This window comes from Cavia porcellus, unplaced genomic scaffold (assembly GCF_034190915.1).
Source record: "Cavia porcellus strain 051 isolate PalLab524CR breed Dunkin Hartley unplaced genomic scaffold, mCavPor4.1 scaffold_12, whole genome shotgun sequence".
NCBI lineage: Eukaryota > Metazoa > Chordata > Mammalia > Rodentia > Caviidae > Cavia > Cavia porcellus.
The window spans coordinates 46,806,672-46,820,114 of record NW_026947495.1 but is presented as its reverse complement, the minus strand read 5'-3'; the positions used below and the strand labels follow the sequence as shown (position 1 = coordinate 46,820,114).

General features: G+C 37.9%; 1 protein-coding gene across 5 annotated transcripts in view; it reads left to right on the top strand.

Moving 5' to 3' along the window:
- Window positions 1–347: 347 nt before the first annotated feature.
- Acvr1 (activin A receptor type 1) overlaps window positions 348–13,443 on the top strand; it is a 68,284-nt gene continuing 55,188 nt past the window's right edge. Inside the window, exons 1-2 of one of the 5 annotated variants that reach the window (XM_013142582.3) lie at window positions 366–541; window positions 3,912–3,989. Coding sequence is in view for 1 of the 5 variants with exons in the window: in XM_063259124.1 (XP_063115194.1) it covers window positions 9,756–9,787 (32 nt within the window). In the remaining 4 variants the exon portion in view is untranslated. Of the gene's footprint in view, window positions 542–603; window positions 627–3,911; window positions 3,990–9,637; window positions 9,788–13,443 lie in introns of those variants that run through there. The other 4 variants (XM_005007684.3, XM_003478573.4, XM_005007685.4 and 1 more) reach the window with 4 other exon arrangements.

The window sequence follows — 13,443 nt, the reverse complement described above, 5'->3', positions numbered from 1 at the left end:
GTACTGCTCAGAGTTTTTAAAAACAAATGAATATAATAACTAATAAGTCATTGTTTTTTGTTTGTTTTGTAATTGTCTGGACTCAGCGTGTGGTATGTGGGCTTTAAAAGAACTTGATTTTGAAATTTATTAACCACTTACAGGATTTGTGTCATTTGTAAAAATATTTAAAGACAAATGTAGATCTGTAACCTCAACATATTGCCTGTCAGGGCTTTCAGACTTTCCCATTTGCAGATTTCTGATACCAACTGAAAAGCTTGTCAAGTGTTCACTTCCTTTAGTCAGTGCATTTTTAACTGCAGAATTTTCTTCTGATTACCTGATTTTTGTTTCTTTTTTTCCCCCCAAAGCCTTGAGCACTTGTGAGCATTGCACAGCCATAGAGAGACTACAGGAGAACCCATCATTTCCGAAGACTCCAGAAGCACATCTCCCTCTGGGGAGGTCTCCAGTGAGCAGAGTGAGTGAGGCTCTGAACAAGGAGGATATGCTGCTTGCAGGACTTGGGCAGATGTGACCTGAAGCCTCGGGCATCAAGGTAGCTGAGTCAGCCTTCTCTGGGGATTCTGAGCCAGCACCTAATCACCTCTTTTAATGCTCTCTGGCAAAGATCAAATCTATGGGTAAATTCTTCACTACAAATGATTATTTTGTTGTTCTATCTGAATTTAATACAGGAAAATTAAGAACAACCTTCCTTAGTTTTCGCATCACCTGGATGATGGGCTTTTGGCAGGGGGATGGATTAGCACAGCTTTTCTTTAACTTTGGTGAAGCTGTTCCAAGATTACCAATGTTTTCCTTATATATAAAATGTTTCTTCCATTCTTTTCAACATATAGGACCTTAACATTTATTTTCTTCCCATCATATTCTTATCATCATTTTCTTCTTATCATATGTTAACATTTTATGTAGATGTTTTATGCATAAACAAAGTATGCGTATTGCATTTAAAATTATTCTTGAAACAGTTGTGCTTTTTTATTTTACAATTTGTTTCTCCCCTCCAGTTGATGTATTGTGGACATTTTTCCCTTTTAAGCAGAATTTAATTTCAGTGTAAGTAATGCCTGCTTAGTGTTTCTTAGGTGGTTGAAACATAATAAGCATTTCTCAAGTAGTTTTCTTTATATTTGTGTTAGCCTACGATTTAGTGCAGCATAGTGAAGGTGAGGGTCTTTCACATCAGGGAACAAACCAAGGACATCACTGTTGACGTGGGATTTTTAGTCCTTAAGAATGTGAGTTTATATTTCCAAAGGCAGCTCGTACAGTGCTTTGAGCTATTGCTGAGGTATTAGTTATGTCAAATTTTTCTTTTTCTGGAGGCTGTGTTAATATATAACTACAGTTGGCCACATCCTTTGAGAATCTTGAGATACTTTTATGCCCATGTAAGGTGGTATGAAGTTGAATAAGTAATGAGTAATAGGGATGGCGTTAGGATCTGACTTTATTTTGTGTATTTATTTCAGGGGAAAAGAAGGAAGAGATGTGGCTGCGGTTAATTGTTAGCTCTGTGATTCTTAAGTATGAAGCAGGGTCACAATGATTTAGCTCAGTTCCTTCTTAATATGGCTAATAGAATTACCAGAGAAGTCTTCCGATAGCTGGTGTTGGGGGATGAACATTTGTATTTTTTATTATTATATAAAGTATTTTATTTAGAAAGGTAATGTAATCATTTTCTACAGTATTTGTGCAGCAACTTTACTTATTTATTTATTTTGCAGGTCTGGGGATCAGACCTAGAGCTTTATCCATCCTAGGCAAGCTCTTTACCACTGAACTGTTACCCCAGCTCACAGTTTAAAAGACACAAAAGAGTGTGGGGGGAAAAAAGAAATCTCCCACCTCTGTCTATTCCCTAAGTACTCAGTTACCTTTTAGATAACTACTGTTTTCTTTCTGAGATTTTAATGTACATAATATACAAATATATAACCTATAACTTATTACCATTTTTATACAAATAGTAACAATATGCAACTTTTGTATCTTTTTCCATTGAAGTAAGGTTTTTGGGAATTTCTTCCATATTAGTGCTGTAATCATTTTCAGTGGATGCTTGGTGTTCTATGAGCTGCTTAATTTATTTAGCTAGTATTATTACGTCAGTTACATAGAGATCACTTACAGTTTTTATTATCATGGACAGGGCTGTAAGGAATAACCTTTTGTATATATCATTTGAGACATGAGTGAACATATCTGTAGGATCCATTTTCAATAGAATTTCTGGGTCAAGGGGTATGCACATTTAATTTTGATAGAAATGTATTGCTCCCTGGCCCTGTTCAGAGAGCTTGAAATGTGTTAAACTTCACCAGCATTGAATGAGAACATTGCTTCCTCTTGCTTTTGCCAATGACAGTATGATTGCCAAACTGATAGATTTTTTTCCTTCCCAAATTAATAGGTGAAAAATGTCAGTTTAACATGTAGCTTTAATTTGCATTTTTCATATCTTGATTGACAGTGAGCATCTTTTTATAAGTGTAAAAGCCATTTGGATCTGTAGTTCCTTTTATATTTGTGTTCTTTTGGTCTGTTTTCCCATTGTTCTTTTGACTTTTATTATTAAATATTGATTTCTTGTCAAAATAATGATTATTTTGGGTAAGATAGTACTGGGAATTAAACCCAAGGCCTTTGCCCTGAGCTACCTCCAGCCTGTTTGTATTTTTTTATTTTGAGACTGGGTCTCATTAAGTCACTAAGTTGTTCAAACTTCTGATCTTCCTGCGTCACCTCCCAGAGTGCTGGGATTATAGGCACCGGATTGGCTTCAAAATACTGGTTTTTATGATCAGTTCATAGCCCCCTTTTTTCTTCTTGTCATATGTGCTATTTATATTTTTCCTAGTTGGCCAAATACGTAAAAATAAAATATTTCATTGTGCCAGTATTAAATATTTTGTATAAATTTGTGAATTTATTTACTCAGTAGAGATTTTTTGAATGCCTTTTATGTATTAGGAACTTGTTCTATACAATAGTGAAGAAAACAGACCCTGAAACTTGCTCTATGAAACTTTGATTTTAGTGGAAGAAATAGTCAATAATTTATAGAAATAAATGTATAATCAAATTTTTTTGTGGCTTTTGTTATCAATTCAGAGACCTTTTCCAGCTATAGATTTAAAAGCCTATCTGCTGGTTCCTGCTAGTGTAGTGTTGGTTCTTTTTTTAGATTTAAATTTTTGATCCATCTGGAATGTTAGGTATGATCAATTTAATTTTTCTCTAGGTCCTGTATTAATTAGAGTGAGGCTAAGTTGCTGTAACCAGTGAACTAAAATGTGCTATGGTTCAAAGAACATAGAAATTAATCTTTCCCTTACTTAGCAATTCCAGTGTGAGCAAAACGGTCAGCATAACTGTATGTATCCACAGGTCATTCTGCGACAGGTTCGTTTTATCCTGTTGCTCTGGTAATTGCTACTGTGATTTTCTACATGGTCGTATCTGGTCTGCTCAGAGGGAAACGCCAGGGGGAAGGTATGTGGTGAGTCATTTGAAGTTGCAATCATCCCTATAGCTTGCATTGATGAGATCTCAGTCATGTGGACTCGTCTAGCTGTAGAGAAGGGTGAGCGAGGACTCTTGGTCACCTGGCACTCGAGAAGAAAAAGGAATTTTAGTACAAAATTAGCAGCTTCCGGGCATTGGCTAGCATTCTCATATCTTCCCATGGTGTCTCCGCTTGTCCTTGTTTTCTGGCCTTTAGTATCCTCTACGCTTGGCTGTCCAGTAGGTACTGGTGGCTATCTAGACATTCCAGTTTTTTCCCCATGTATATATTGATATGTTTCTGGTATATTCATTCCATTTCCTTTATCACTCTACCTCTGCACGTACCAAAATCACACTATTTTAAGTTTAATATGATTTGTTTTTGCTAGGTGTACACACCTGTAATCATAGCACTGTGGAGGCTGAAGAAGGAGGATCACAAGTTCAAGGCCAACCTGGGCTATATAGTGAGTTCAAGACCAGCCTGAATTGCATAGCGAAACCTTGTCTCAAAACAACAAAACAAGATAAAACAAAAAACTATGAACCAAGTCAAAATAGTCTTTTCAAGAGATTTCATGCTTATTGTTTTGTGTGTATTTATTTAGCGGTGCTGGGGACTGGGCCTCATGCATGCTGGGCACATGCTGTACCACTAAATTACATCCCTAGCTACTGGTTATTTTTTTAAATTAGGTAATAAATTTATTTATTTGATATGGTGTTTTGAACTTTTGATTTTCTTGCCTTACCCTCCCAATTAGCTGAGGTTATAGGAGCATGCCACTATGTCCAGTTTGTATTTTTCTTTTAAAATATAAACTCTTAAAATAATCATGTCTAGTCTAGTTTTAAGAAGTACAGCTGATCTTATTATTGGTCTTACATAGGCAAATGTTCTTGCAGAGAGTTCCCACTATTAAGATATATTTTTCTTATTTAATGATAGTGTTGTGTAATTCCTTCAGGAAACATGGATCTAGATTCCAGTTTTTCATTCCCCTTTGATTCATGAAGCTTGCTTAAGTAGGTTGGAGGAAGAATCAGCTTATACAATGTTGTGTTAATTTTTTGAAATATTGAATTCCTGATTCTGATTTGGAAATTTTACTTACTTTGTATGTCTACTAAAAATAAACTTGGAACTTGAAGAAAAGTTTCCTTATTTTAGAAATAAAGAGGTGATATTTTAGAAATATGTTGTATAAACTTGTTTAGAATACCCAAATCTGGGCAAATTTTTGCAAATATTGTATATTATGCACAATCCTTATGACTTCCTATATGTGTGTGTGTAAGGTGGTAACAACACATATTCAGCTTTTGTCTTTGATTTTTTACCTTTTTTATTGTAAAATAAAACATATTACACATAAAGTATATATAGCTTAGTTATTGTAAGGTAAATATTATTTATGACCTTCATACATGTCAAGAAATAGTGTATAGTATATACAATATAAATACTTTCTAATCTTCCTTTGTGGCTTGATCGTCAGCACTCTCATTTAGTATTTTATGTTTTGTAAGTGTTATAAACCTGTAGCTCTTCCCTGTTCCTACTGTTTCTTTGCCTTACAAGTTACCTGTTGGGGGATCTAGCTATTTGACTTCCAGCTGCTTATTGGCTGGACTTTGTTGACTGCATCTTCATGGTTCAGTTTAACCTGTGGGAAAACCTTTAGTGGGAAATAGTATTTTAATGCCACAATCTAAGCACTAGGGATATTCATTACTACTGGATATTTTACTATAATAAAGCCTTTTTAGTGGACAGAACTAGGAAATAATATATAAATAATATTGCACACAGATATATTTCCAATTTGAATTCAGTTTAAAAACTTTTACTTAATCTTTTCTGTGTTACATTTAAATCTTCCGTATTCTACACAGGAAATTCTCAAAAACATTAAGGAATGATAGAATTAAAGCAGACCATGGTTACTTGTTTTCTTCACATTGCACTACAGTAGTGCTGGTTTGTGGCAGTATTGAGACGACTGTATGTGCAATGTGAGGAAAACACAGCTGAGGGAAGTGATGATTGTTGAAATTGCTTATGTTTGTCATAAATGTAAGACAGACTGCCTAAAAAGGGAAAATATGGATGATTCCTAGAGCAGGATGACTGAGTAGTTGGATTACTCATGTGCTTATGTCTCCCATTGCTAAAGGAATTATTTTCTGGAAGGCAGTAGATTTTGTTGATTTAAAGAAATTTGGAAATTATAGGATTGGATCTTCTTTTTCTTTCTTTCTTTCATCACCGTCATTTTTGGGGCTGGGTACTGAGAATCAAACTCAGGTCCTTGCACTTCCCAGCTAGGCACTGTGCCACTGAGCTACTGGATCCATTTGTCATCATTTTGAACAGCATAAAAAGAAGACAGGTGCCGAGGTCTTCTGAGTGCCTCTGCTTGTCAAGTTCTTGCTGGGCCTCACAGCCCAATCCTGAGAAGAAGGAAGGAAGGGGTCTGGAATGCTGGGCAGGGGCACCCCCATTCCCATGTCCTCATAGTTTTCTTTTTCTTCATTTCCTTGTCTCCTGATAAGGAACAGTCTGGAATGTATGGGACCTTCCAAAGAGGGTGCCTGATATGCAGTACTGTTCATTTATGAACTCATGTTCCTTGACTTACAAGGAGATTATGTCCTGATAAACCCGTTGGGAATTGAAATTACTGTAATTTGAAAATGAGTTTAATACACCTGTTTTAAAGCATAAGTAACAGCCTAGCAACACAGACCACTGTGAAGTGTCATTTGCATACTGTGGAGCTTTTGTGGCTGCTTAGGTGCTGCAGCTGATACCTTTGCCTTGTGCTAGGGAAGAAGATCCTACTACTTATTGCTTGCTCAGTGAGAGATCAGAACTTTAAATTCCAAATGTGAGTTCTGTTGAATATGTATCACATTCTTAAGAAAAATTGAAAACTCCTAAGCGGGGAACTACCTGTAGTTTGGGTTTGTTGCTAGAATTTCCAAATTTTCATGATGATTTTGTAATCACAGTTTTTGTCTGCCTCAGGTCTTTGATTTGCTTTTAATAATAAATGGAATTTCTCATTTTCTGCTGTGTAGGCTTTCTTCTTCCTTGGTACTTGGGGCCACTCTTACGTTTTTAAAATTTCATATCTTTCTCCCCATTTGATACAGTGCGTTTTACTAGCTTTTAACTTTGTTGCCCTGTCTGGGTGAGTGAGTGTTTTTGGTTGGTTAGTCTCTGGTCTCTTTCCCTTATCCGTCTAGAAGGTCTCCCTGCCTTATCTCCCTGACTTCTTGTTTTCTGTTGTGGTTACTTGGATGCTAACCCATTCAGTTTGTGTGCTGACCCTGGTGCATGGCTTCTTTTCTTTCTCATGATCATATTTATACTTTTGATGGATATATTTAAATGAACAGCTGTGCGTTTGTTGAGTCATACCACAATTATCTGATTCTGCTCTAGCTGCTCGACTGGCAAAAGCATATTTCAAGCTAAATTTTGAGAGAATTCCATTAATCACTTTCTAGTTGGGTGGGGGGGGGGGAGAAAGACCACTGAGGAAAGTCTTTAAAGATTAATTAGTGATTCTGTTATTTAGAGTAGGTTGATCTGATTGCTATTTAATGTGTCACTTGGAAAACCTTTGCAGAGGTGTAAATAACTAAAAAAGAGTTAATAATGTCAGTCTTGTAGGCAAATTCTTTGAAATAATTGATGTGCAGATAGTTCTAGTGCTGGGCTATTTTAATGGTTTGTGTCTTTAAAACAGTTCTTTTTCTGTAAAGACCAGGGTTCTTGACTTACAGTCCTTGAATTCATTGGCTAAATATTTCGTTTTAAGCCTCCTGAAAAGATACCATCTAACACAGAAGATGTTACAATTTTCATCTCCCCTCCCCCTCCCTTTGAAAGCACTAATTGCTAACTGTAACCTCTGATTGAGTCTTTTGCTTCTATCAGCCAGATCTATTTTTCTCCTGACACTTCCTCAGGGTTCTTTCTGAAGGTTATTAATAGGCATGGAAGCATGGCTTTCCAAATAGCGTCAATAACTGTTAGAAGACTTCAGGGGAGATAGTATGTCAATTTCTGACTTGCAGGAGATATATTCAAGCTACAAAAACTGTCTTAGAGGTCATTAGGGATGGCTCTGGTCATATTAGCTGCTGTCTGGAAGGAGAAATCCAAGCAGTCCTTTCCAAGTGGGATATTGTCCACCAGGGAGTTGTCTGGTATATCCAGAGCCTGCCAGCCATCTTTTTGTTTGGCTGATTCTCTTGGATGACACCATTGAAAACTGGAATCCAAGTTAAAAATGACATCTTTTAATTTATCTCAAATACCCAGTTGTTACCATATTAAATTGAGGTCACAGAATCCGCCACCCCCAAGTTACTTCCTTGCCTGGCTGTAAACTTCATTTTCTTCTCCTCAGTCAAATCAATGTGCAGCACAGACTAAGAAGTTAAAATTAATGGGTTTGATATCAAAGGTGCTAGCACATGCCAGGCATGGGGATGTCACCATGCAGCTCTTACCCTCATGCTGCTTACAATTTGGTTTTTGAAGGAGGGAGAAAAGGAACTACAGTGGCAATAAAGTAATAAAAAAGGCAAATTTCACTCAGTGTTAAGTGTCTTGAGGAGACTATGCTAGGGTCTTAGAATGTGTGGGGATGAGCAGGACCCATGTGAGACATGAATGGACTTGAAACACCAGGGTGGAGTTGTGTGAACCAGAGAATGAATGGGCAGTTCTCATCCTCTTGGGCCCAATATCCCTTACATCTCATTCCTCCACTGCAGATTGTTGCAGGTTGATCACATCAGTCTTAGAATTGGAATAGTTGGGCCAGCTGGTAGGTTCCATTTGTGGAGGAACAAGAGGGATAGAAAGATCATTCATTAGTTTAAAGGGTAAACTTAAGGTTACCCATTATTTGGAATGAGATAGCAGATAACAGGCTGTAGCTAAGGAGAGGGAAAAAAGTGAGATTTATTTGTGTTTTATTTTTTGCAACACTGGGTGTGGGATCCAGAGATGCTCTCCCACTGAACAATCGCCCCAGCCCTGTGTTCTAATTTTATTTTGACATAGGATATGATTAGTTGCCCAGCTCACGTCAAACTTGCCATCCTCCTACTTCAGCTTCCCAAGTGCCTATGATTATGGTGTGCACCACTGAGCCAGGCTAGCACGTAGGATTTTAAATGGACCGAGAGTTACAAATCTAAAAGAGTTTTGTAGAAGAGAGTGATAGGGACTTCCTACATATTTTTAAAATATTCCCATACAGTCTGCAAACTGAAAAGGGATTGAGGGCTCTAAGCTGCAAAGGAGAATGGAACAAAACAGCTGGGAGATAATGGGGTTCCGTCAGTTAAAACAAAGCTGGAGAGCCATTCCTATTTGATTCAGGGGGAATGAAGTCCAAAATTAGGGTTAGTCTCCACGCATTCAAGCATGTTAAAATAAAACCTAGTTTTGAAGCAGCAGTAAGATATGTAGTGGGCGATCAGAATATTGAGTTTTCAGAACCTTAGCTCAGCCTTTATTTGTGTATTGGGTAGATTTTTGTTCTGTGTGCAACTGAAGTAAATTCATTGAGGATTCTTTGTTTTAACATTGTATTGCTAAGCTAAAACTTTCATTCAACCAAGCCTTATTTCTTCCTCCCCACCTTTTTACAGATAATATTGTTTTCTTTCTGATTTTCCCGAACCATATCTTGGATCCATCTGTTAAAACTGGAATGTTCCTAGTGTAAATCTTTCAATGTGAACCATTTCTTTCTTGAAATAATCTATAATTATTTCCTCTAACCACAGGATCCAGAGGCTAGTTTTTTTCTGTAGGACTTGCCAAAGGATCTATTTGTATTCATCTATCACAAGAGATCAAATTACATGCTAATATTCTGAAAGTAACACCCCACCAGAAGCCCTCCAGCAGCAGTGAAGTCTATATAAAACCATGCCCTGGCAACTCACACATCACCAGTTCAGACAGAGTGTGGTGTTAAAAATATTTCACAGGTCATTTGTGAACTGAAGAAAAGACCCTGACTTAACTTATATGGTATGATAGCTTCAGTTTAGCCTTTCTGTGCAGCTATTACTGACAGCTCAAGTCCCCTTCACTCCTCCAAAAGTCCAGGTACTTTGGAGCAAGCTGCTGTTGGGTTAGCTCTTAACCTATTGAGCTTAAAAGAGAGACCTGTTCTCACATTATCTGATCAGATATAATGGCTGGTTTTTGTCCTGCATGGAGATGGTTGTAAGTATGCCTTCAAATTTTTGCATCTGGAATTTGTCTTACTAGGTATAATCTCCCCAAATATACCTTATACTAATTTGTGTTTTTATTTGGAGGTATAAGTTACAAGGAAATTGAAGAATTAGGGAATGAGGTGAAGAATTGAACTAGAGAGTGAAAAGCCACTTGTACTCTCAAGGAGCTTGTTTTTGTCTTTAATATTAAGATCTTTTCTTTTGGAAGGCTGGAGGAGGAGGGGAGATAGTTGGAAATCAGAGTATATGAAATTGATTTTGAGGTTAGAGAAATGGAAAGGGACATAATTGAAGGATAAGTCAAATAACCATGAGTAAAAGATTGTTCCCTGTGAGAAAAACTGAGGTTCTTGAAGCTCAGGATGAATTAGGTCATAGATGAAATGTTAAAGATAACAGAACTGGATTGCTGAATTATCTGTGGCTGTTCAGTTAAGTGAAGGTTGTGTGGAGAGGTGTCAGTTAAGGCCACTGAACTTTGCTCAGGTGGTCTTGGGTTTGACCATGTGTCCCTGGGTTAGTTACTTCTACTGTCCAAGATGTTATCTGTAAAATAAGGTTAGTATGAGTACTTATCCTACAGTGGTTTAAGAAGGGATTTTGAATGAGATCGTTATTGATACCTAGCACAGTGCCATGCTCACTAGTAAAGGCTGTTACTGTTGTGGTGATAATAATATAAAGTTGACATGACTAAGGGAAACAAGAATTCCTCTTAAATCTTTTTCTGCTTTGCCTCTGTATTTTGTTTTACAAAGAATGATACTTTTATTCATTGTAGAAGGTGTAAAACAGACTGCATGAAGGGATAGAAAGGAAAGAAAATCTGCCATGGGTAGTGGAGAGCATCTGTGAGTGTGAGCAGGGTTAGAGGGCCTTCAGTGGATGGTGTAAAAGTCATTCAGACATGGGGTGAGGAACTGAGTGACTCTTTCAGGATTTTTTTTTTTTAAGTACAGAGATTGTTATAAATCAAACTGAGTAGTGTATCAGGAAAGTCCTTGTTTAATAAATTGGTATACTATAAATTATATATGTATAATGAATGGATACACAAGAGGAGTTTAGGCTAACAAGCTAGACAAATGAGCATTTCTCAGAGTTTTATGAAAATGTTCTTATTTTCTGTATTATAGATAGTGAATTGTATGCTGCTATAAGTATAGGTTTTAGAAATACTCTTTATTCCTATATTATCCTAGTTAATTATATTGCTTAATGTGGTATCCAAAAATTGAATGGAGATGTACATTGCGTTATATTCTTTGATTATTCTGTGACCATTATCAAGAGAATGTTTGGTTAGTATACTGTCCTATTTGTGGCTTTATCCAGCTATAACATTGTGATAAGCAAAGTAAGTGCCAATCATGGTCTTAGGCTCATACATGTCAGAAACAGAGCTAAATGCTAGCTCCCCTCTGTCTGGTCTATAAATGGAGTTTGAACAGTACCATGGGATTTGGTAAGTGGTTTGGCTCTGCCCTGGTGACTGTTTTTAGCAGAGTATCATGGGAATGTTCTGTCTCCCAAGAGTGTAGGACTGAGACATTATGAGAGATGACACTGATTTAATAAGGGAGCTTTAGATAGGAGATCAAGCCCTGTTCTGAATAGCTATTTTCCCTATATCCAAGGTAGTAACATTAGTTACCAGGGAATGAGGGTCTTATCTAAGAACAGAAGGGAGAGGTATATATATTAGAGGCAAAAATTCATACTGTGAACCCTTTCAGATATTTTACAATTCCTAGTAGTCTATGACTTTTCAGTTAGGGATTTTGACAATTGATGATAAATGAGATGAGCAGTTGTGAGTATATTCTCATTACAAGTTTATATGCCATTGAAAAATATTTGTGTGTGTGCATATATATGTTATTACTCCTACATTTAAACATATTTAGTGCATTCTTACTGTTAGAAAGGTGAATCAGATTTCTGAAACTGTACAACAGTAACATCTTATGAGCTATTGAACAGAGGCTTAGTCTAAAATGTGTAGTGCCATTTGGTGATTTGGTCTAGAGGAAAGACTGAGTATTTAAACAGTAAGGCAGCTGTTCTTAAAATGTGCCAGGAATACCTGGGGATCTTTCTTGGGTGTTCTACAAGCACCTCTTCCTTTCAGTGACATGTGCAAAGTTGGATTTTCTGTGTATACTTTAAACAATGCAACATGTTGTAAAGGATTGAAAGTAGAATTATATATAAGAAGCTGGGGCTGAGGTTTAGCTCAGCAGCACAAAGTGCTTGCTTGGCAAAAGCGAGGTTATGAGTTTGATCAAGAATCTGTTTTGACCTGCCTCTACCAGCTGGGTGCCGCTAGTGGAAGGCCCTTTCCTCCATGCGCCCTGTGTGGACAGAGAGAATTAGGAAGAGACCACCTCTGCCTGCCGGGTGCTGCTGCCAGAAGGCCCTTTTCCTCCATGTACCCAGCTCAGGCAGAGAAAACCAGGAGGAGACCCACCTCTACCTGCTAGGTGCCAGCACTGGAAGGCCCTTCCTTCATGTGCTCAGCGCAGGCTGAAGGAGACACAGATCCATCTGTGCCCACTGTGCGCTGCCACCAAAAGGCCACATCTTACAGGTGGCCAGTGTGGGCAGAGAGAACCAGCAGATCCACCTTCACCTTCACGGAGCTGCCATCAGAAGGCTTCTTCCTACAGGCAGCCAGCAGGAGCAGGAACAAACAACCAGGTCAGCCCTGTGCATCCATAGGCCACCATTTGAAGCCCTTGGTTCCCTCAGACAGCCATCATGCACTAGCAGAATCAGACAAACACACCCCTGTGGATCTGCAACCATCGTGGGAGTCCCAGTGTAGACACACAGGCCTAGAGAAGCAGCCCCACCTACATGCACCCCTGACTGTCAGAGAAGCCCCAGTATAGCTGCATAGCTCTGGAGAAGCTGTCTCCCTGTAAATCTGGACTTAGAGGAACCCAGGTGCTTGTCCCATCCTCCTAACACTGCTTAGGGGCAGCCAACGTGGGAAGTGCCTGGAACCCCACAACCAGCTTGTTGGGAGAAACCCAGGAAAATGTCAAGAAGAAGGAGCAAAAGGCAAACTCAGACCTTTAGCCCACATACAATAAATCTGGGAGATACAGTCATGGAAGAAAATGGAAGTTACACACCTGAAATCTCTGAGGATAGCAACTGAAGTAAAGAAACAACTTCATGAGATTGTAAAAGCAGTCAAATCAGAAATAACGTCTCAGGTAAAAGAAGACATCACAAACATACTGAAACAATTGTTCAGCAGGTCTAAAGAAGACACAGACAATAAAGACAATAAAAAGGAGCATAGGAAAATGATGGAAACCGCGAATGAATGTAGAAAGGAATTGTAATGCATGAAACAGATTCAAAGAGAGATGCAGGAAATTAAAAATTCAGTTGAAAGCTGGCAAAACCCCTTGAAAGAGACTGAAGATAAACTTTCAAACCTTGAAGACAGGATTGCAGATACTGATCATGAAAAGAAAGATCTCTTAAAAATAACATGGAATCAGGAAATAACAACTCAGCAGCTACAAGATGAGGCAAAGAAGCATAATTTAAGAGTGATAGGTATCAATGAAGATGCAAGAGTCAACATAAATGAAATTAAAAGAAGAAAACTTCCCAAACATGGGA